Here is a 22,828-nt window from a genome sequence, read left to right as displayed (position 1 = left end):
TGCTCCCCGTCGTTGCTTTTGCCCACGGCTCTTGTCCACGGCTTTGCTTTGTTGTTCTCTCTCGGTGATGCTGCGTCGCCGCGTCTGTGCTGCCCCATCACTAGCCGTCGGCCCGACGGGGTCGTCGTCGCTGTCGTTGACGCCTTCTCCGGCGGACAGCCAACAACGTCGCTCGCTGAAGACCCTCGATGTGCGTGAGTATCGTCCGCTCGGCACCCCCATCGAGTTCCGCTTCTACCAGCGCTACGCCAATCACCCCAACCGACAGTCTGGCGTGCAGTTCTTGACCCATTACAACACGCACCAGCGTTTTCGCGTCAACAAGGACTTCATTGACTACATGCACTGGGGCAAGGAGCAAGGGCAGGCGCGTCTGCCGCACCGGCACCAACGCGTCGCGTTCGACTTCGACGACGCGCTGCAGCCGACGCGCGCAGAGGGAGACGTGAGCGCCTGGTTCGCTGGCCAGGACCCGACGATGGGGTCGCACCCCGATATCTCGACCAGCTTCGATCCGAACAAGAAGCTCTTCTCGCACCCGGAACACTGGAACAAGATGTTCTCCAAGCGCCGCCCCGGCGAGGGCGACATCAAGCTGAATGTCATACCCTCCAACAGCCTGCTCGGGCCGATGGTGACCCAGACGGACACACAGGAGATGGCCTACTTCAAGACCGAAACGTGCGGCCCCACGCACGGCCGCGTACCGGGTATCAACGCCCCGTTCAAGGGCGAGATGGACCGCAAGATGATGCAAGCGATGTCGCGACCGCTTAACCGCAGTCGCACCCTCACCGGCAATAACGGGCGCTTTTCCAACACGATCTTCATCAACGACCCGAAGCGCCATCAGACTCTCTCGGCGACCCTTGCCAAGGAGTTGAATCGCGAGGTCGACAGGGCCACAAATGGGCTCTACTCCAAGCTTACAGTCCTCACCTCCGCCCAGTCGGGGCTGACGGACTTCTTCTGTGGAGGCACCGATCTACAGAGCATCGGCTTCGACCTCAACCTGGCACAGCTGCTCCGAAAAGAGGCCGAGGCGCTGACCAAGTCGTCCGTGTCGGGGAGCAAGAAAGTGGAGGCGAAGGTGCAGGAACTGATCCGAGATGCGGAGCGCTACGAGGAGCGCGCCGACTCAGTCCTGCGCGAAAACGCGGCGGTCATCTGGCGCGCCTACACGAGCCCACGCGCTCTCATGACGCTCGTCAACGGCAAGTGCCGCGGCACAGGATGCGGGCTGGCGCTGGCGGCGAAGTACGCCGGACTGCAAGACGCCAGCGAGTTCATCGTGGACGGCCCGAACGTGGGGCTCACTCCGTACAGCGGAATGACGCGGCTGCTGGCGCGCCCAGAGACGTCCCTCAAATACCCTGGGCTGGCAGAGTTCGTGATGCTCACCGGGGCGTCCCTCTTCGCCGGCGACGCGCTGCGGTTGGGCTGGTCGGACCTGTTCACATCACTGCCGGACATGCCTTACCACATCAAGGATTGGTTCGACAGCACAGAGCACATGCACAATGACGCCGTGGCGTGGCAGCTAGGGCACCTGCTCGAGAGGTGCTTCCAGATGAAGGACCGCTGGCACACGAGCGCGATGGAGCGCTGCGCTATGACGCCGATTCGTGCCCGCTGGGTCGAGGACGCGTTCGCCGACCAGTCCTCCATCGAAGAGATCCTCAAGACCCTAAGCGCGATGGAGAAGCTGCCTCTCACGGACCGCCACAACACCTACGATCCCTCCTACGCCACCCCGTACACGCTTGCGAGCGTGGCCGAAGGAGTAGAAAAGCTGAGTGCGTCACGGCTGCGCTACACCCTGTCGCCGTGGGATGCGACGCCTCCGGAGGAGGCCGTGGAGGTGCGGCAAGCCGCGGAGATCTTCACGTCCTACGTGCTGGAGCGCCGGGGTAAGGTGAACATCGTGGCCCACCGCGATCGGCACAAGGCGCAGGCGTGGCAGAAGCAGCGCGAGCGCGAGTACGTGGCGTACAGCAACATGAAGAGCGCCCCACACCGTCGCCACGTGTATGCCCGACTGGAGGGGTGCGAGGGGACGCTGGTGGACTTTGACTTCACGGTCGACCCTGCCGGCGACGCGGCGGCCGCCGTTGCCGAGAAGGGTGCCGGCGTAGACGACAATAGCGAGCTGGTGCACACGGCCTCGGTGGACCGCCTGAAGCGAGCCGTTCTGCAAGCCATGGGCATGCCCGCTGATCGCGATATCGACCTCTGCTGGTATCTGCCAACCCTCGACACCTGCCCGATCCGCAACGACGAGGAGCTGATCGACGTGCTGCACAGCGACCCTGGCTTCGAGGACTCGAGCGCGCAGCTGCGGTATCCGCCGATCTACTTTCTCGTAAAGCGCAACACACTGCATCTGTCGGAGTGGGCCTACGCCGTGAAGCATCAGCTTCTACTGCAGTCGCCCTACGCCCTCAAGGCGACGCTGCAGCTGCTGCAGGAGGTGCGGGGCGACGGCTCCGCCGAGGCGGTGCGCTCGCTCGCCGACACGTTGGCTACAGAGTACCGCTACGCGACCCGCCTGCTGAAGCGGCCCGACTTTTATCAGGTGGGCCAGCACGTGGACAAGTCGCCCGAGGAGTGGGACATCGTCAAGGAGGAGCGAGTGCGCTACGTGCACAAGGAGCATCTGCCCTCTCGGCCGCTGCCGGACTACGAGGTGGTCTTTGAGCGAAACGTCCAGCTGGATGGGCACACGTTTCAGCTCCGGCCACGCTGGTCTCCGCGCACAGTGCAGGAGGTGACCGCCGAGTCTCTCGCGCCCCTTGCAACCCCGCTCGACTTCGAGAAGGACGGCGCGGTGGAGTTCAACGTCGTCGTGTACGCCAGCAAGGCGGATCGGCTGGCTGGTATGATTGAGGATGCCGGCGGCCTCGAGGTCGTGGCCCATCTTGGCGAGGTGGACAAGGAAGGTAATGCCAAGGTGCCGCCACTGCATGGCGACGCGCACGTGCCGACCAACGTGAGCTTTTACGAGATGGCCCGTCACCCGTGGGAGGATACGCCGTCCTCGTGGCGCCGCGACGGCTTCACCGCTGGCTCCAAGGAGTACTTTGATCAGCAGTACAAAAAGGCGGAGAAGGCCGTGTATGACGAAGCTGGTCGTGGGCAGCGTAACTACTGGCCCTCAAAGGCCGCTGTGGATGGCGTCACTGGTGAGGAGTCGAATGCGCTGCTGGAGGAGCGCTTCTTTGCCAAGCTGCGCGATGCGGAGCGCGGCGTCGAGTCGTGGGCTCGTCAGCTGCGCAAGAAGGCCGTCGAGGGCAAGCTCGACAACAAGACCGAGATTGCGACGCAGCAGGAGAAGATCTACGACGACGATTATTACCGCTGGTTCATTCAGCCTGGGCATAACCCGAACCCCTCCGGCCTGCTTCGCGGTCGCAAGGGTGCCGACAGCGGCAGCAGCTCCGTGGACAAGGACCTCGAGGTGTTTCTCAACCAGCTGTTGAGTGGTGCCGCTGAGCGGGGGGCTGACGGCACCGCTGGCGATGAAGGCGAAGCGCTTATTTTGCCCGAAGAGGACGCCGACGAGGCCGCTGATAGCACATGAGAAGGTGCCGTCTAAGTGAACCGTTGTCGGGAGAAGGGCACTCCTGTCCGCCTTCAGTGTTGTAGTAGTTTCGCTAGCGTGGATTCTCTCTCTCGGTCTCGCTTGCGGTTTTTTTTTGTACGGATGTCTTGGCGTGAAGGTGCCTGCGTGCATCGTCGCGTTCGGTGCTTGGCCTGTTTTTACTTTGTGGAGCACCGCTCTCTCCATCCCTCTCCCCCTCGCACGACCCCCCCCCCACCCTCGCTCCTTCTCTCCGCCTCCAGACTGGCAATCGAATCGGCCTGTTTCTCACATACCCTTGTTGTTGTTTGTCCCTTTCTCTGTCTTTTTCGCTCTCTCTCTGATTCCTCGTGACTATGAACACCTGACTCTGTGGTATCACAGGGTTCCGTGCACTTTCACTGTGGGAGGAAGCCAAGCAGCCCCTCCTTGTCCCCTGCCAATGCCGAACCACCTCTGGTAGTGGCAGGTTCATGCACCTACGGCGTAGGGGGAGTTCAGAGCGATGCACCGCTACGGATGCCGGCGCCGAGGCTGCGGATGATGGTGCGCCGGAGGGACCTGCGACCGTGGACACGCCTGCACACCGTCCATATGGTGGGCAAAGCGTCAGCGTGACTCGAGTGTGTATGGCACCCGGCCCTCACACTGCCGGCTGGTGCGGAGAGGCTGAGCCACCCCAGGGGAAGAATGCACCAGGTGGCGACCGGCATGATGCGAGAGCGACTGTGAGACAGCCTGCGAAGTCTAGGGTGGGTAGAGTTCGAGGCATGGGGCCGTGCTCTCAGATGACTGGGTCGACGCATTGCTGAAAGGCGTGTCTAGAGCTGCCTCGCACCACGCGATAGGGGCCTGTGACAGGCCGGGGGGCGTTCGAGTGGAGTTGAGCTCGGCTTGAATGGCAGAGAGTGGACACGCTGCGATGCTTTTCTTGAGTTGTCTCTCCTACGCGTTGTGGTGGCGTTGCCTCGCCTCGTATTTGTTTCGTTGTGAAAGGAAGGCACGATATCACAACTGTTGCTGAGGCAGAGCGCGATAGCACACAGGTGCGCACAACACACACACACACACGTGGGCGGCGCATGAGAGCGATACTGCCCGACTGCCGTGGCTGCCTCCGTGCAGTCCCTGTCCCACTGCACGTATGGTCGATTCGATAGCGGTGGCGTCTGTGTACATGTGTGCGTGCCCTGTGTCTTAGTTGGCATGGGTGGCATGAGGAATGGGATGTCGATGGACCGTTGTCCATGTAGCGTTTCGAGCGCGTGCGTAAAGCAAGGGGCACACACACAGATAAAGTAAAGGCAAGGCGGAACAAAATGACCGCGCCAACGCGGCTAAGCTCAAGTGGCACAAAAGCACCTTCCTGTCACAGCCAGATTCAACTGAGAGAAGAATCGATGATGCAGACTAGCACCACGAGGCGGCAGCGCATTTTTCTTTTCGCATTTTCTGTGCATGTGCGTGCGATTGGGGGATTGCTTAGCGAAAGCGAACCTCGACTACAACGACGCGCACACCGCTGTCGAGTCGTCATCTCCTTTGCCTTTTACGAGAATGTGGTGGATGGCAAGGGCACGTTTCGGCCCACCGCTCCTTGCACGCGTGGTGCTGCGCGTCTCCCCTCCCCTTGTTTTACACACAGCTCCACTCGCCTGCTGGTTTCGACTATGTATTTTTGCCCTCTCTTCCTCCTCATCCCTCCCTCTTTTCCGTCACACACACACACACACACACCGCTGCTCACCCGTGCTGCCCATCTCACCGGCAGCAGCGTGCGCTCTTTCACGTTTCCGCAGACGCATCGGCTCCGCCGTCCCCCCCCCCCTCCCCCGCTTCTTTTGCAAAGATGGTCGCCGTTCGCGCTAAGGTTGGCTCCCGCAGCTACGTCCGCCAGAAGCAGCTGGCCAAGGGCAAGAAGGTCTTCAAGATCGACTGCAGCATCCCGGCCGCCGACGGCATCTTCAGCGAGGATGTGCTTGGCAACTTCGAGCAGTTCTTCCAGGACAACACGAAGCTGAACGGGCGCAAGGGCAAGCTGTCTGATAAGGTCCGCCTGTCGATGAACGACAATGTTCTGACCATCAGCACCACGATGGCATACCGCAAGAAGTATTTCAAGTACCTCACGAAGAAGTTCCTCAAGAAGAAGGACCTGCGCGACTGGATCCGCATCCTCGCCACCGGCAAGGGGACGTACCAGCTCAAGTACTTCAACATCCAGGACCAGGAGGAATAAGACCACGGCCTGCGGGGTGGGCTCGATGTGTACGTGCTGGAGGTGCGTGTGAGCCTTTGCGAGGCTCACGCCCACTCATGCGCACACCCGCAACGCGCCACTGCGCATGGAAAGCTACAGGCACACGCTCGCTCTCGTTCACTTCTTTGTATTGATTTCTGTCTTGCTCTTTCTGTCATTTCTGTGGCGGTATATGACGGTCACCGAGGACGAGACGGGTGGGGGGGGGGCGAAGGAGGGCCAATCTCTGATCCCACGCATCTTCCTCATCCCCACACCCTCCCCGACTCGCGTGGCCGAGCATCTCTACCGACGAAAAACAAATATATGAAAAAATAAAACTCAAACACGAAAGTAGCGCCCCACCCCCAGAAAAGAGGGATGGCGAGCTAGCAGCTCGTGCGATGCTTATCGAAGCGCACAATGCTACGAGCGCAACACGTGTGTGGTGTGCACGTCTCTTCGTGAGCAAAGGCGCTGCTCTAAGAGGAGGAAAGGGGTAAGGCGAGGAAGGGTGAGGAAAGTGCTCATGTCGGCCACTTCCCTTTTTAGCGTTTATCGACCTCAAGAGCAGCTTCGCAAAGAATACAAAAACGGAGTGTGGTGTTCAGCCACTACCACTGTCCACACATATTGCGTTGCGAGCGAGCAGTGCGCTTCCTCTCGCTACGTAGATGCTCAGCTGTGGTGCATCGCCGTGAAACCCCTCTCCCCTCTTCATCTTCGTTCGGTACCCCTCTCCATATGCTGGCATTCTAGGGGCTCTAAGGAAGTCACGTTGTGAGCTCTATGTAGTGCTGTGCAGCCTCCTCTGCGCATACTCTGTTGTCTCGTCATCTCCCTCTCCATGACTGCATGTCTGTGAGTGTAAGCCACATTCATCGCTTCGCATTATTTGGCAATGCTGCGCTCCACGGGTGTCTCGCTGTACTACCGCGCCACAGCGGAGCTGGACCGGCTGCGGGGCATGCTGCGCGGTCGTGCGCGGCTGGAGCGCAAGGTCGGGCTAAAGCGCATTACCTTTCTTATGCGCACTCAGACCCGCTACCGTGTGGAGCACAAGGCCCACTGGGAGCGCGCCATTGTCCGCAAGAACGTCGATAGCGCCGCCCACGAGCACGGCAGTGGGTGGCAGCACCTCCGCAACGACCTGGCTCGGCAGAATTTGATGCTGCTGCCTCGCACCCAGCAGCAGCTGGCTCAGTATGAGCCGCTGGCATTTCGCGCTGTGATGGAGTTGTGCGCCTCGCGTGTGGCACCGCCGCCACCGCCGATGACGGCTCAGGTGCCGGAGGAAGCCTACGCGACGCGCCCAGAGGATCCGAAAGTGGCGCACCCGGCGGCGAGACGGCAGCTAAAGGAGTGTATCGAGCATATGCTGTGCACCGGCCGCTCCGAGGTGCTGCAGCGAGAAGGTCCGCGCACAACGCAGGCGTGGATGGATGCGTGGAAAGAGTACGACCTTGGTTCGGCGGCGCAGAAGTGATTTGTACTGAATGGCAGTGCTGCTTGTGCAGAGACGCGTCATGTTGTTGCAGTGTCGTTGTTCTTGTAATTTCTCTTCGTGGTGTTGCGGTGGAAGTAAGCTGTCTTGTCTCCAAGAATTGATCACAGTTATTCAGAGATAGATGGGAAGAAGATGAGGAGGAGGGGGCCGGACGGCGGTGCCTCTTTTGCGGCGAGTGCGTGACGGTATGCGCCTTTTGCGCTGGTGTGCAACTCTTTGCTGTAGCCCCGCTCTCTGTCTCTCTCTCTCCCGAGTCAGTGCGCGCTCTGATACGCAGGGTGTGTGTATGTGTGTGTGTGTGTGTGTGTGTGTGTGTCGGGGGTGGGTGGAGGGGGCACGGCCCTATTGCATCACTCGTTGTTTTCCTTGTGCAGCCACGATGCTCTCTTTCCGATCATCTCACTTTATGCACTCCGTCTTTGCACCGCTGCCTTTTGTTCATTTGTGCCCACACCCCACCCGTCACAAATGCCAGTCCGCGCCGTGCTTACGTGTGTCTGTGTGGGTGTGTGGATGCGCAACGGGTACGCCGCATGGCATGCACACGCAGAAAGGAAACTGACGTATCGCTCAACTACAAAAAGTAGGTGCACCTCCGTGCCTTCAAGCACCAGCACAGCTTTATAAGCAGCAAACTCTTGCTTTTCTCTCTTCTAGCTGCCTGTGTTTGCCTACTTATCTCCCGGCGCCTCGCTGCCTCGACCGCGCACCGTCCGCCTCTCTCATGACCCTCACGACATCGTCGGATGTCGGCGCACCGCTCATCAGCCTCGCCGTTTACTGCCCGCTCCTCTGCGCTGATAAAGAGGAGCATGGGGCGGACAACATCCTCTTCTACTTCCCATCTGACACGCACCTCAACTTGCAGATGAACCAAGTAGGCTTCTGCATCGCCATCAGCTCCCTCGCACCTCGATTTGGGGTACACTGCAGCCGGCGCCAGACGATTCGAAAGCAGCGCAGCAGCGTCTGCCTGATGAGCCCAGCGGAAAATCTGTGGGTGAGTGCGCACGTGCGTGGCGGCAACGAGGCTGCGCTCACCACTCACCACCTACTACAGCTCAGCTGTACCTTGTTTGAGCTGCTTTACAGCGCAGACACGATGTTGCAGCTCACGTTACCCAATATGGAAAAAGGCAGAAAAGAAGGCCCACACACTGGCACCGGTAGCTCAAATCCCTCGACGCCGACGACAGACAAGGCCGGCTCCTCCGACACGGCGGCACGTTCGGCGCTGCGGTCTTTCTTTGCCAGATGCGCCACCTTCATCTCCAGCGTTTTGGCAGCGCAATGCATGGCGCGTGATGGCGAGACGGGGCGAATGGGTCGGTCAGGCGCTGCCATGTCAGCACAGGACTGGGCCCACCACCTCTCCGCCGAAGCATCATTTGGGCTCCCGCTACGCTTCGTAAGCGACCGCGAGCTCCCCTCCTTGCAACTGGGACGCGTCGAAGAGGTGGTGCGACACATTTTGTGGCAGCCTGTTTGCGGATGTACAGCCGGGCCTGATGGCGACGCACCGTCGTCGCTGGGCCGTGACAGTGTACACTGCTGTGTCTTTAATCTGCCATCGCTGCACGTAGTCATGGCGGACAGTCGGCTGCCTCGTGTCGTGGTGCAGTCCCTCAAGTACTACCTAGTCCTCTACGCACCGATCGCATGTACTTCGTTTCAGTGCCATGTGCCGCCGGGCGGGCTGTGCGAGGCGGCTGTCTGGTTAGATGGGAATGTAGTCGCCGTACTGGTCGATATGCATGAAGACGAAACTGCTAGCGTGTGCGGGCGTGCGGTGTCCCCGTCTCTGATGGAGCACGCCAGAGTCATCAGCAGCGAGGTACGCCAGTTACTTAGCAAACCAGCGGCTGGTGCTACTTCAGTGGAGGCGAAAGACGCCTATTGGCTCTCCATGCGCGACGTGCCAGCGCATCAGCTGTACTACAAGTTGACTTTGAAACCGCCAATCGCGGCATCAAGCGGGCTTGTCGCACACTGGCGTCTGAGGGGTACCGTAGTAGAGGGAACGCCTTTCCGCCAGGTGGTGCCCGGCCTCGTCGAGTACGTGCGCGCGCTAGTGTACTCGACGAAGCTGTGTCTGCCCTCCTCCACTTCGACCAGCGTGCTGGAGCACTGGACGCGCTGGAACTCTTTCTGGGTTTACCTGCGCTTTGCCGGTGCCACAGTGACCGCCATCGCCTGGCAGCACCAACAGCACGCGATGAGTATCCGCCAGCTTGCCTACGAGGTGCAGCGTCTTCTCCTCGTGGCGCCGTAGTCGATGACCGTTACCTTTTTTTTTAATCCCTTCCCCTGACACAACGACGTGCAAGCGCTTTCTCCCAATGCGCACGCGAGGGTGGAAATATATGTGATGCATCATATCATCTCCCCTGGTACGCTGCCACCTTGCTTTCTGTTTCTTTTCTTGGCGTTTTCATCCTTGGCTGTGTAGGCACTCCGCCCTCTCCCCCCTCCGTCAAGCCTGCTCCTGCTTTCCTCTGTGTGTGTGTGTGTGTGTGTGTGTGTGGTTATGGAGCGTAAGCAAAGAGAAGAGAGAGAGAGGCGGTGCGCGCAGTCGCCAACGTCGATGATGCACAGACACACACGCGCACGCGCCGGATTCCTTTCTTTTCCTTCGATGGCAACAGATGTGAGCGAGCGCCTGACTTCTCAAAACGCGCCAAGAGCGAAACGAAAACAAAGAAGTACCACGAACGTGCGAGTACCCGGGGCCACACGCACTGAGAGGTGTGCATCTCGCCGCCCCGGTCCTGGGGTTGGTGAAGAGGGGAACACGTAGCCCATGGCCCTGATAGCGCCGGCTATCCTCCTCCATGACTCTCTCTCTCTTACGCTATATGTTCCTGAAGCCATCTCTGCCACTCATCCACCTCTCACTGCACCCACACCGATCACTCGCCCATTCAATTTTGGCTGTGATGCTTTGGCTGCCCTCACACAAACGCGCACACACTCATGCATCGATGCACTTTAGCGTAGCGTACATTAGACGTGACCTTCTATCTTCTTCCCAGTGGTAGGCCCCCTCTAACACGCTACATCCCCCTACCCGTCCTTCCTCGCCTCTACCTAAATCGACCTTGTTTCACTTTACCCGCGATGTGCGGCTGTATGGGTGGCGCACACCTTGCTTTATGCTTTTTCTTTTCCTTGTAGTGTATATACACTGTTGACCTCGCTGACGGCGCCATCTTCATTGACGTCCGTCTCTTGGACCTCTGCATATTTTTGTGCGCATGTGTTGCAAGTGTGGCTGTGCCTAATGGGCATACCCCTCCCCCTTTTCACTTTCCCCCTGTCACTCCTGCTCTGTGCGCATGTGTGTTTGTATATGTATGTGTGGTACCGGTGTAGAGCTTGCTCGTTTATCTATTTATTTTTTGTCGTCTCCTCGCTCCGAAAGGGCGCTGCTGTCTCGCCATCACAGACTCACCCCACCCCAACCCTACCTTCCCAAGTGTGTTTCAGTACTTCTGAAAGAAATCGTTGCTTGTATTCGTTTTCTCTCTCTCCCCCTCTCTCTGTGCGTGCGAGTTGATCAGGCGCTTCCCTTAGCCTCTGTAGTAAGTCACCTTAAACTTCCCTTGACCCCAGCGCACCAGTTATTTGTCCCTCTCCCTTTGTGCGTGCGCGTGTGTTTTGACCAGTCACAAAGACAAGAACGATTCGAAACCTCTAAAAAAAATGTTTTCGAAAGTTGTCCCGTTAGCGACGCGTGAAGAGGACACCCCCGACGACTCGGCTCGCGTGCCCCTCCACCGCTGTGAGGGTGTGCCCGTTGCTGCAACCAACGCGTTGGCAGCGCCGTTTATGCGCGCATCAGGCAGCGGGCGGGCAGCTGATGTGGTGGTGTGTGGCGGTAACAGCGACCACGAGATGGACGATGTCCAGTCCGGCCCGCTCGAACGCGATAACGAGCAGATCGCAGCGGCAGTAAAGGCTACCAACGGCGCCGGGGTGCGTCGGCGCAGGATGGGCGAAGTGTACCCGATCATGAAGAACACGATCTACTCCGATGAGGAGTGCGAGGTGGTGGTGGTGCTCACCTCGTGGGACTGCGGCATGCGGTTCATTCGCTACATCAGCGGCCTCTTCCAGTATTTTCTGCGCAATCCCAAGGCAATGGGGTTCATCTTCACCACGGTGATTATTCTCCTCTTTTTCAAGTATGCGCAGCAGGTCGTTGTGAAGGCGGTGAACGCCGCCGTGCGCGCGCATCCCGGGCTTGAGCCGACCGATACCATCCGCAGCGCCGTCACGTCCTTCACGGAGGAGCTGCGCGCTCTTGAGCGGGCTGCGCAGACCATCGGCTGGGCCTACATGCGAGATTCGGTGGAGGGGTGTGACATCGGCAGCGCTGTTGGCACCACCTTTTCTTCGCTCGTCAGAAACTTCCAACTCAGCTTCATGGCCAACATGAAGACCTACGTCGTGTACGCTTTGCCCGCCGCAGCCTCGACGGCCTTCACGAGTCGGCACTGGGGTCAGATCGGCTGTGCCTCCAATGAAACCAACAGCTCCATATGCTTCTACGTGTCCAAGGACAGCACGGTGAGGCAGTGGGACACGGTCTCGAACACTGGCGACGGCGGCCCCTTGGGGCGGAGAGCGTACATCGAGCAGTGCATGCCCGACCTGCTCTCAGTAGCGACCACGGCCACCAAGGGAAGCGCTCTGGCGGCATCGGGTGTGTGGACGCGGGCCTACATGGCATGCAACATCGTCCCGCAAAAGACTGTGCGCACGATCAGCTACCTTCTCCCCATCGCCTTCAATGCTGAGGGCTACGCGACCGCTATGGCTGGCATAGACGTAAGCTTAGAGTTGCTGATGGAGATCGTGAACGCGACGGCCACGCCAAACATCGAGCTCGTCATCGTGGACAACCGCTACAACGCTAGCAAAGGCGGGCAGTTCGTATACGACTCCTTCGACGAGTCGATCTTTTGGCCGACCCCGTACGGAGTGCTCGATGCGCCGGTCGGTCGCATCAGAGACTTGGCTGAATCCGTTTGGAGTGAGCACGGCGGCACCTTGGCGCTAAATGGGTCCTTCTACCGGAACGGACTCATCTATCAGTCGCTCACGATGATGTCGCACTGGACCCTGATTGCCAGCTCACCGCTGGCTCTCTCGGTAGCGGAGGTGGCAGCCTCGCTGGGTGTCATTGTGAAGGAGAGCAAAGGGGTCGCGACTGTCGCGTCAGGTCTCTACCACGACTGTGAGACAGCCGCCAACAAGCAGCAGAACAGCGTAACGGTGGAGGCGTTTGGTGAGATCGAGCAGGCCTTCGGCACGCAGCTGCACTCCTTGTACACATCGTACACACTTGCCGGCACCACGAAGAGCAGAAGCAGTAGTGCGAGCGTCGAGAGCGAGTCCTCGCACAACTCCAACGCAGTCGGCGGAAGCGTCATCCACGTGTTGCCTTACTCGTCCGCGTGGGCACAGTCATCGGCGGTGTCCTCCGCTGCGAAAGCCACCCTTGCGACTCCTGCGGCCTCGACCAGCAGAGGCGGGAACGGGGTGGAGATGCTCGTGCTGCAGGCGACGACGGAGCGTCTCCCTGTAGACATTCCTGATGTTAATGCCTCCTGGCGCACCAGCAGCAGCGGCTCCGCAGCAGAAGACGAGCGTGTGTGGGGCGTGTGCGGGTGCACCTACACGTCCGTCGCGAGCAAGACGTGCTTCTTTACGGACTCGAACCAGACTGAGATCCTCTTCGAGGGCTCGGTGTTCAATGCCTCCGCCAAGGACAAGATCGAGACGAGCCAATTGAGCGCCTCTCTCCGCGGTCTCTTCACGAGTCAGTACATCGACGGCACCACGACCACTACCGGGTTCTGGACAAAGCCGTACCTCCGCAGCAGCGCCAGCGGAAACGCGTCTGTCGTTGTGAGCTACGTGCACCCCAGCGAGCACAGCAGCAACGGCTACGTGACGCGGGCTTGCATTATCGACATAAACGCAGCGTGGATGGCGTACACCCTAAAGGAGAATCAGCATAACGGGACGACGGCGCTGTACCTGATCGACCGGCGCGGCGCGGGCACTTTCCTGGCATCCAGCACCGCCGTGCAGGCGACGGATGCGGTCTACGCCGCTCTGAAGACGCCAGACTCGGAGTTCAACCGGATCGCAAGCGCAGTGTACAGCGCCGCCGGCAATACTTGGGAGCGATCGCTGTCGCTGCACATAGGGACCACCTTGGTGAACTACCAGGTAGTGGAGGGCCAATGGGGCATCGTCGAGGTCATACCAGGGGATGTAGCGCTCCAGCGCTACCTGCCCACTCCGGCAGTGACCAGCGCCACGGACGCGCTGCGCCTGCTGCCACCCGGGGAGACGGTGCAGCTATTCCTCTACATTGGCAGCATTCTCTTCTTCTTCTTCCTGAACCTGCTTATTTTGGGGTGCAGCCATCTCGGTCGACAGTGAGACTGCTGCCGCTGCTTGATGGTCATGGGCGAGTAAAGATGAAAGCAGGACCCAGACGTAACGCCCCCTCCCAGTACTTTTGTGCGTGCGCAATCCTCTTTTCTTTTTGTTGTGGGTGCTGCATACGTCGCCCAGTGGATGGGGGGGTGGGGGGGGGGACGGGGGGAAGCGGTGCCGCCTGGACGTGCGCTCCAACCGGCCCACTGCCGCCTCTCTACACGGCTCTCCTTGCTCGGCACTCTCCCAATCCCAGGCATTCCCCTTTTCGCTTTGCGCGTATTTCCTAACGGCGTTTTTCTTTGTCTATTTTTTTTTGTTGTTCTGCCCTCGTCTCGTGTACCTGTGTGCTGCTATGAAGTGTTGTGCTTGTGCATGCTTGTCAGCGGTTTGCCTGACTGTGCTTGTCATTCCCCTACTCCTCTTTCCCAATCTATTGCGAGGGCCGACGCGCCTCCGTTGCCACTGGGGAGCGGAGTGCAGGAACGATACACGAAGTGCGAACAGCAACTATCCTATGCGAAAAAAAAAAAACGATAAGCCACCTCGGCACGAGCTGGACCTTTTTTTCTGCTGCAGCACGGGATGCTGCACTGGAAGGTATCCTGCAAACCTGCCTATGTGCGTGTTTCCGAAGCCCCTCCCTCCCTTCCCCCTACCGACACTCTCGAGCGCGTGTGCGCACATCAGTTTAGCGATCTCTGTTTTCGAAATTGCTCATGCTCCAGCCCCTCTTCTCTATGTATGGCGCACTGCCCAGATGATGGGAAACAGTGGGGGAGCCATATGGGGATGTTTTTGCGGCTCGTGGTTGGTGGGGCGGACGCTCGTGTTTGCTTCCGTCCCACACCTCACCCACCCCACTTCGAGCACCGAGGCGCTTATCGCCTCCCTCCATTCTGCATCCGTGTCCGGTAGGCGTTGATTAGGAATGCGTTTTCCTTCATCGGCTCTGCTTAACACACATGCACGTGCATATGTCAACGATTCCTCTGCCTCTTCTCCCCCTCCCTCCTTCCTTTTCAAGGTCACAGCACACACGCGGAGCGACGAAGCGAACACGAGCGCAGTGTTGAAAGCCATGGACAGTCTCTACTTCATTGGCAAGGCGCAGTTTCACCAGCTCGCCACACACATCGCTCTCTACCACGAGGACATGTCCGCTGGCTACAAGCACCTCAGCACAGATGCCGTGATGGCGGTGGGGCTGAAGCCGCACAAGTTCACCTACTGGAATGTGCCCATGATGAGCGGGTACCTCGGCAAAACGGTGCCGCTCGACATCCATGGAGGGTACGTGATGATCGACGAGGAGAAAGTAATGCCGATGGCGACGAGCTACGGCATGCTGCGCTACGCCCTCCTGACCAGTGCCGTGCGCGCCAAGGAGGGCGGGCGATGGCGGTACGACTTTATGACCATGAACAGCACTCTCGCCATCGGCACCGCTGCCGGGTTCGGTCTTTTGTCGTTCGGCCGCCAGCGCATTCGCTGGATGCGGCGTCACCCGATCGGCTCTGTCGTGGCGAGCTTTGTCGCCTGCCTTACCACCACAGTCATCGCGCGCCAGGGCATCAAGGCCTTGGGCATCGGCGTTGTGCAGGCACAGAATAGTCACAAGAGGGCGCTAACTTGTCTGCACTGCGTCGACTGCCTCGAAGACGTCAATACGTACACGCTAAAGCAGATCGAAGAACTGAAGGCACAGCAGATCCCGCAGCAGGCAGGCATGCCGCCGCCGCCGGAGGAGTATGTGCGGCGCTTCAAGAAAGGTGTAGAGATGCAGTGCAGGCTGCTCGAGACCGACATGGAAGAGGTGCGCCTCATCCGCAAGTGGGCTGGAGCGTCGCTCTGTGATGTCCATCAGCACCTCCGCGACGACCCGATGGGCTACAAGGAGCCGCACGGGCTCGTGCTTCTCGCCTCCGACCGCGCACGCGCAGCTGAACGACCGCCGCTGGCAGCAATGCCCGACGACATGGAAATAAGACCAGCGAAGAACTAGTGCCTGTCCTCATGTCTGTCTGTGTGTACATTTGTGTGTGAGGAAGAATCGACTAGGAGGATTGAATGACGCGCGTGGCGTAGGCGTCTCTGCCTACGCCGCCTCCGCTGATGAGGTGGTTGCTTCACATACGGAAACACGCACAGAAGTACGATCGTGACTCCCTCATGCCCCCCCCCGCCAGAGGAGCAGGCCTGCAAGGGGGGCGAAGGGCTGCAGAGGTTCTTGAGCGTGCGCGCACTCGTGTATGGGCAAGTCAGAGATGGCAGGGAGGCATGCTGGGACGAGTGCTCCTTGTCTGTGCACTCTCTCCTCAAAGCCGCACGTGATCTACCGATCTTTTTCTGCAGTCGGGTGACAGCGGATCATCACTGCACTTCCTCCCCCCCCCCGAAAGAAAAAAATAATACTATCCTTCTTGGATGCTCTTCTCGAGGCGACTGCTGCCGCACGCGCGCATCTGTTATTTGTACCCACCACTATCGCCCCCCCCAAGCCGTTTGCGGTGTCTCCCTCTTTGCCTGCCCCCACAAGGGCAACGACGCCACGCAGTGAGTACCCTTGCACACCCTCAGAGACATCAACGGCGTTGGCGCACTGTCCACCTGGCATTGCGGGCCTGTTCTTCCTCTCTCCTTTGTTGGTGGGGCATGAACAAGGCGTACGACATCATCGTGATCGGCTCCGGCGCCGCGGGCTGTGCGGCCGCGCGCGCCTGCGCTCTGCACCACCCTGCTGCCTCCATCGCCCTCATTGAGCAAGGCAGTCGCACGGCTGTTCCGTGGGTGATGCGGGTACCACTAATGCAGCCCTACATCGCATCAGTGAGGAAGGCCAGGCCATTTCTACAGACGTTGTCGTGCGTAGCGGAGGCAAACCTAGCCGGCCGCTCTCTGCCGTTCACGCTTGGCCGTGGCCTCGGCGGCAGCTGGCTTTGCAACGACATGAAGTACATGCGCGGCACTCGCAAGGACTACGAAAGATGGGCTGACGCCTCTTGGACCTACGACACGCTGCTGCCGGTTTTCAAGAGTCTGGAGGCGAACTCACGCGGCGGTTCGCGCGACCACGGTGAGGACGGCCCCCTGCGCGTGACGGATGCACAGCGCAGCAATATCGACTCGGGCATGAATGTGCGGTTCTTCGAAGCCTGCGAGGCAGCGGGAGTGCCTGCGACGAACGACTTCAACACTGGCCAGGTGGACGGCTTCTCGGCCATGCAGTCCTACATCGACGGAGGCGCGCGCGTGCAGGCTTTCGACGCGTTGATTGAGGGCACGCAGCCCCGCGCTCCAAATCTCGATCTGCTGGACGAAACTTGCGCTGAGCGCATCCACTGCAGGGCTGGAAGGGTGTGCGACGTGGAGGTTTCGCACCGCGGAGACAAGAGGCTATTAGAGGCCCGGCACGTCGTCGTGTGCGCTGGAACGCTGCGCAGTCCACTCCTGCTGCAGCACAGCGGCATCGGTGCCAAAGGTAGCGTGCTGGACGCGCCGGCGGTCGGGCAGAACCTGATCACCACAAGCGCCGCCGATCTCGTCTTTCGCATCCGCAACTCATCCAACGTCTACAGCAAGTCCATCAGCTGGCGCAACTCGTCGTATTTGTACCGGCAGTGGCGCGAGTACAAGGAGAACGGCACCGGCGTGTTTAGCGCCTTCGTCGAGGGTGCTGCCTACGTGCGGTCGCAGCCGCAGCAAGACGCGCCGGATCTGTCCATTCTCTTCTTTCGCACCCCGCAAATGGGGATGACGCACTGGCCGATGGACGGCTTCACGATGCGGGTGACGCATCACTACCCGTCGAGTCGCGGCGAGGTGCTCTACGACGGCAGCAAGGGCACCACGTTCATTCGAAGCGGGATGCTCTCCACAAGGGAGGATGTGCTGGCCATGGATGAAGGGGTGCAGTGGGTGGGCCTCCTGACCACGCGCGACGGCACGCTGCAGTCAGTCAACCACGTCGATGAGAAGGGACGGCATGTGAGTCCGTTCTGGTCCTACGGCGCGGCACTACACCACCCCCGCGACGGCCTCATCACACAACGCAGCACAGCTGCCTTCTTGGCGGAGCATGTGAAGAGCGGCGGAGATCTCTACGGCACCTGCGCCATGGGCACCGTGGTGGACAGCCAGCTGCGCGTGAATGGGATTGCCGGGCTGTTCGTGGCGGACAGCAGCGTTGTGCCGTTGCCCACAGTGGCGAGTAGCAGCACGCTTGGCAGTGCCATCGGTGCCCGCGTCGCTTCCTTTATTCACTGAGGGATGGCGGCGTACACTGGCTATTGCAGTACCGTGCCTGCACTCTCCTCACTCGAATTAGCGCGCGTGTCTACTCTTTGGTGCTGCGGTGGTGGAAGCTGCGGCTCTGTCAACACCATCGCTTTCAGCCCCCTATCTTTGCGCACGCGTGGGTGGCGTGTGCGTGGGTGGCGTGTGCGTGTGTGTCGCAGGCGTGTTGCTTGCTTCCTGCATGTGGTGTTGTCGTCGTGGTCTTTGCTGAGCCGTGCGACCTCCAGTGACTGCTCCCTCACCGACACATCATCATGCGGAGGACAGAGAAGCTAACGGGTTGGAGACGGAGAGAGCCTCAATCACGGCTAACGAAGGAATGCCAAAAGATGCTGACAGAGAGCGTGCGTGCGTGGACCAGGGACCTCCCAACGGCGTTGCCGCGCTCGACCTAAAATTGTCCAGCGCCTGCGCGTATCCCATACGCGAGGCCGCGCTGGTGTTGGAGGCATCGCTGACGCGCTCACCCCTCCCTTACATCCCCGCATCCCCTCCAAAGTGGAATGCCTCTCGCCGCCTCTGTCCCCTTCCTCTTACTCCTACTCTCCTTCGGCCGTGTCCTTTTCTTTGTTTGGCTGTGGAAGCACGTCTCCTGCGACTCGGCATGGGCATGTAATCCCGCAACAACGCCCTAGCACGCGAAAAAAAAAAAAGCGGCGAGCAAGCAAGACGCTGATTCGTGTTGGCGCTGCTAAGAAGAGTCACCATAACGCATCTCTTTCCATCCTCGCCCTTGTTTCGTCACGCACACATTTTCCTCGCTCCACCTCTATCCGTAGTGCGAGTGTTTGGCACATCCCTTGCGCAAACACTTACTTGCGCGCACTCCAGCGCACGCACCCTCTAAAGCAACCATAGACGCACACACTACCGCGTTCTCCGCCCACAACGCCTCCTCCAGTCCTCCGTCCCCTCCCAAATCCCTGCGGAAAACGAAAGGGCGAAATTGTTTTTAGCGTGTACCATTTTGCTTTTCTCTGTTCGTGCCATTGCTGCTACGTGCTTGCAATTCAAGCGGCGGCTCTCTCATGCCTGTGGCGCAGTAACTTAGAAAAACGCACGTACATATATATATATATATATATATCAATACAGGCACGCTGAAGGGTTTCTCTCTTTGTTTGGCCGTCCCCTGCGTGTACAGCGGCATAGATAGATCAATATTTTTTTTTTGGTAGGTAGCTCAAGTGTGAGCGTGCGCGTGCACGCATTGTGTCGCTGGAAGTGGCGGCGGTTGCTTGTTTTTTTATCCTAGTTTGGTGGCAACGTGTCGGAGTCACCGTTGTCAGGCTCTTCCTCTTTCGTTTTTTTTTAGGTGTGTGTGTGTGTGTTTGTGTTTCGATCTTGGCTCTTCTTCTCTTTCTTGGCGCTCTCTGTCGCCTTGAAGAGGGAAATCGGGAAACAAAGGAAGAGCATCTCTCTCTCTCTCTTGATTGCCAAGCATCATCGTGTGCGCACTGACGCACCCCCTGGCACACAGAAGCACACAAGGCGGTGCCGTGAACTATAACAGAGCATCGACGGTTTCCTAGTCGAGCGCCTTCTGCCCGTTTTCGCTTTTCCAGCTGTTTTGACTGCTCACCCCTACCCCCTCCGCTTCGCCATGGCATCGTACGCCGAGCTCCTGCAGACATGTGCGGAGTTCCAGGAGAACTTCTCCGCCTTGACTGGCAAGTACAACGCTCTCTCGCTGGAACTCAAGAACACCAAGGCAGTATGCGAACGCAAGCAGCGGCAGCTGGACGAGGCGGCGGCGCGCGAGGAACAGCAACGCAAAGAGCTTTTAGAGCTGAAGAAAGAGGTGGACGACGCGGCAGGGTTTCGACAGCGGTACCACGCTGCTGCCGTCGCAACGGAGCACCTCAAGTCCCAACTCGCCTGTGCACATCAGAGCGCAATAGACGCGTCGCTGGAGCATGATCAAGAGGTGCAGCAGCTAAAGCAGCAGCTGGAGGATATGATCAAGCGTGTCGAGACGGCGACGGACGGGCAGCGGCTGCGCGAAGCGCAGAGGCAAACGCTGGAGCTGGAGGAGCGGTGCGCCACCATGCATGCACAGCTGCTGGAGGATCGGGAGCGGCACAGCCAGCAACTGCTGACAGCACACAACGCACTACGCGAGCAGCAGAGCCGCAACCTCGAATTGGAGCAGCGCTGCCGCGCCATGGAAGCGGACGTGGCAGAGATGCGAGCGGCAGTGCGGCGTTCGACTGAACTACAGAACGAGGCAGCTCTGCTCAAGGAGCGCTACTCGACGGCCGCCACGGTGGCACAGCACCAAGTCGAGGAACTTCGCGCTGAAGCGGAAGAGGCGCGCCGCCGGCTCGCCCAGCTCAAAGCCGACCACGAGGCGCAGCTGGCCCAGGTAACGCAGGATGCAGCAGAGGCGCGGGAGGAGCTGCACGAGCGCGTGGCATCTCTCACGGCGGACCTCGCCACGGCACAGAGCAATCTGGCGGAGGAACGATCTCTTTGCCGTAAGATGCAAGCGAGTGCAGAGGAGCAGGTGATGCAGGCACGCAACGCATCAGTGGTCGAGGCGAGCGCACTGCGTCGCGCGCAGGCTGCCCTCAAGGAGGAAAACACGCGGCTTCAATGGCGTCTCGAGAAAATGGATGGTGAGCTACGCGAGGGACAACAGGCTCTGCAGGCGCTGCAGTCGCGCCACGATAGCCTGGCGGCAAAGCTGCAGCAATCTCAGAGTCAACTGGATACCGCTGCCCAGCAAGAGGCGTGGCTGACCTGTGAGAGGCAGAACATTGCCGATCAGCTTGCCGTCGCTCGACAGCAACTAGATGCGCTCAGCAAGGCACTCATGAATCACGAGGAGGTAGCACTGCAGGCGCAGCAGCTGACCATACGCTTGGCGAGCGCGACAGAGGAGGCACAGAGCCACCGTCGTGCTGCCCTGATGTGCGAATCGCAGCTGCGTGATGTGGAGGAAGCCTCCGCTCTCAAGGTGAGAGAGCTGCGACGAGAGCTGAAGACGTACAAGAAGCAGTGCACCAACGAGGCGGCACGGGCAGACCGCCTTCGCCGCAAGCTGATGGCCGCACTGGTAGAAAAAGAAGCAGAGCTGTACCGTGTCTCGCGAGCCACAGGACGCGCACTAACCCTTGAAGGTGAGCCAGCCATCATCCCCACCAGCGGCACTGTACTCCACGATAGCGCCTACAGTGACGTTATCGGCATGCTGAGAAACCAAAGCCAACAAGCAGAGGAGCTTCATACTCGTCTCGTGCAGTTAGCCCGGTAACCAACGACACATGATTTGTGCGTAACCGAAGCCCCTCTCTTGTGCGCAAGCTCGTTTTCGTATGTGTGTGTGTGTGTGTGTGTGTGTCTGTCCTGTGTGGTTCTCGGACGCATATGTACGTATGCGTGCTCCACATGTGTTTCTCCTTTTTTTCCTCTCCTCTCCGTTTCGAAGTCGAAAACAGAACCGATTCACCGACGAAGCGGCCGCTTCTCTTCTGCTCACTCGTCTCCTGCCTCTCGCTTCGAGGGGCATGGCACGGGAATACGCCTCTGTGCGGTCCGCGTGCCTCCTAATAGGATTTGTCTGTGCGCCCTCGTGTAAGCATGCGTCACCGACGCCATAGAGAACACATGGTCCTACTCGATCTCTCGGTTCCTTCTCCACCTACCCTGCCCCCCCTCCTCCACTCCGTATACCTCCTCCCTACCTCCTCATTTTCCCTCAAAAGAGTTACCGTGCACGTATACACTGCCATCATACCTCCTGCCCGCGTTTTACCCCACCCACCCACCCACCCACCCCCCGACTTGCCCGTCATCAACTCCGTCTCTTCTTTTTTTTTTTGCTTGTGCCTCCTCTTACGACGCTTAGTCTGCGCACGCCTGCGACTGTCCAGCGAGTCCCCCTCCCCCTCCACACACACACACACATACACACCCTCTCTTCAACAGAAAAATACGCGAAAGACTACAGGCCTATTCCCTTCCCTCTGGAATAATGACGGAGACGATCAAGTGGAAGAACGTCACCATCCAAGACGAGGTGGTCCCCAAGCCGAGCGACATCAAGCTTCCCGATGACCTCGCCGAACTCATCTATATGGCCAAGTTGGCCGAGGAGGCAGAGCGCTTTGACGAAATGCTGCTCTGCATTCGAAAGTACGTGCGGCTGAACAGTGAGCTTGACACGGAGGAGCGTAACCTGCTGTCGGTGGCGTACAAGAACGTGATCACGCCGCGCCGCAACGCGTGGCGCGTCATTACCTCTATCGAGAGTCGCGAGAACGCCAAGGAGAACAGCGCCACACTGCCCTTCGTGGTGAACATGCGGAGGGAGTTAGAGGCGGAGCTCTCCCCGCTCTGCGACGACCTGCTCAGTCTTCTCGACACCTACCTCATCCCGGCCGCCCAGGGCGGCGAGGCGAAGGTCTTCTACCTCAAGATGAAGGGCGACTACCACCGCTACTACGCCGAGATCGACTCCGGCGATGGCCAGCGGCAGGCAGCCTTGAACGCCTACCAAAAGGCAACGGACGTCGCGAACTCGTCCCTCGCTCCGACGCACCCGATTCGCCTCGGTCTGGCGCTGAACTTCTCTGTGTTTTACTACGAAATCATGAAGGAGCACGAGAAGGGCTTCCAGCTGGCTCGTCAGGCTTACGACGAGGCCGTGACGGAGCTCGAGACGCTCGACGACGAGGCTTACCACGAGTCCAACACTATTGTGCGCCTCCTCCGTGAGAACCTCAACTTGTGGACGGATGACCAGCTGTAA

At 59.5% G+C, this 22,828-nt stretch overlaps 9 protein-coding genes across 9 annotated transcripts; all 9 read left to right on the top strand.

Annotated features, from left to right (window-relative positions):
• Positions 1–67: 67 nt before the first annotated feature.
• On the top strand, positions 68–3,580 carry LDBPK_363440 (hypothetical protein, conserved; the record flags this gene model as incomplete). The annotated part of the gene is made up of 1 exon (XM_003865411.1): positions 68–3,580. One exon carries the CDS (start codon positions 68–70, stop codon positions 3,578–3,580), a length of 3,513 nt encoding a protein of 1,170 aa, XP_003865459.1.
• Positions 3,581–5,429: 1,849 nt separating this feature from the next.
• Positions 5,430–5,819, top strand: LDBPK_363430 (60S ribosomal protein L22, putative; the record flags this gene model as incomplete). Its single annotated transcript, XM_003865410.1, has 1 exon — positions 5,430–5,819. One exon carries the CDS (start codon positions 5,430–5,432, stop codon positions 5,817–5,819), a length of 390 nt encoding a protein of 129 aa, XP_003865458.1.
• Positions 5,820–6,720: 901 nt separating this feature from the next.
• Positions 6,721–7,305, top strand: LDBPK_363420 (hypothetical protein, conserved; the record flags this gene model as incomplete). The annotated part of the gene is made up of 1 exon (XM_003865409.1): positions 6,721–7,305. The coding sequence occupies one exon, from the start codon at positions 6,721–6,723 to the stop codon at positions 7,303–7,305; it is 585 nt and encodes a 194-aa protein (XP_003865457.1).
• A 745-nt stretch (positions 7,306–8,050) lies between these two features.
• LDBPK_363410 (hypothetical protein, conserved) lies at positions 8,051–9,598 on the top strand (the record flags this gene model as incomplete). The annotated part of the gene is made up of 1 exon (XM_003865408.1): positions 8,051–9,598. One exon carries the CDS (start codon positions 8,051–8,053, stop codon positions 9,596–9,598), a length of 1,548 nt encoding a protein of 515 aa, XP_003865456.1.
• A 1,622-nt stretch (positions 9,599–11,220) lies between these two features.
• LDBPK_363400 (hypothetical protein, unknown function) lies at positions 11,221–13,782 on the top strand (the record flags this gene model as incomplete). The annotated part of the gene is made up of 1 exon (XM_003865407.1): positions 11,221–13,782. One exon carries the CDS (start codon positions 11,221–11,223, stop codon positions 13,780–13,782), a length of 2,562 nt encoding a protein of 853 aa, XP_003865455.1.
• A 1,078-nt stretch (positions 13,783–14,860) lies between these two features.
• Positions 14,861–15,784, top strand: LDBPK_363390 (hypothetical protein, conserved; the record flags this gene model as incomplete). Its single annotated transcript, XM_003865406.1, has 1 exon — positions 14,861–15,784. The coding sequence occupies one exon, from the start codon at positions 14,861–14,863 to the stop codon at positions 15,782–15,784; it is 924 nt and encodes a 307-aa protein (XP_003865454.1).
• Positions 15,785–16,434: 650 nt separating this feature from the next.
• Positions 16,435–18,045, top strand: LDBPK_363380 (oxidoreductase, putative; the record flags this gene model as incomplete). The annotated part of the gene is made up of 1 exon (XM_003865405.1): positions 16,435–18,045. The coding sequence occupies one exon, from the start codon at positions 16,435–16,437 to the stop codon at positions 18,043–18,045; it is 1,611 nt and encodes a 536-aa protein (XP_003865453.1).
• A 1,633-nt stretch (positions 18,046–19,678) lies between these two features.
• On the top strand, positions 19,679–21,331 carry LDBPK_363370 (hypothetical protein, conserved; the record flags this gene model as incomplete). Its single annotated transcript, XM_003865404.1, has 1 exon — positions 19,679–21,331. The coding sequence occupies one exon, from the start codon at positions 19,679–19,681 to the stop codon at positions 21,329–21,331; it is 1,653 nt and encodes a 550-aa protein (XP_003865452.1).
• Positions 21,332–22,051: 720 nt separating this feature from the next.
• On the top strand, positions 22,052–22,828 carry LDBPK_363360 (14-3-3 protein-like protein; the record flags this gene model as incomplete). The annotated part of the gene is made up of 1 exon (XM_003865403.1): positions 22,052–22,828. One exon carries the CDS (start codon positions 22,052–22,054, stop codon positions 22,826–22,828), a length of 777 nt encoding a protein of 258 aa, XP_003865451.1.

This window comes from Leishmania donovani, chromosome 36 (assembly GCF_000227135.1).
Source record: "Leishmania donovani BPK282A1 complete genome, chromosome 36".
Lineage (NCBI taxonomy): Eukaryota > Euglenozoa > Kinetoplastea > Trypanosomatida > Trypanosomatidae > Leishmania > Leishmania donovani.
This window is presented reverse-complemented; position numbering and strand designations above follow the sequence as displayed.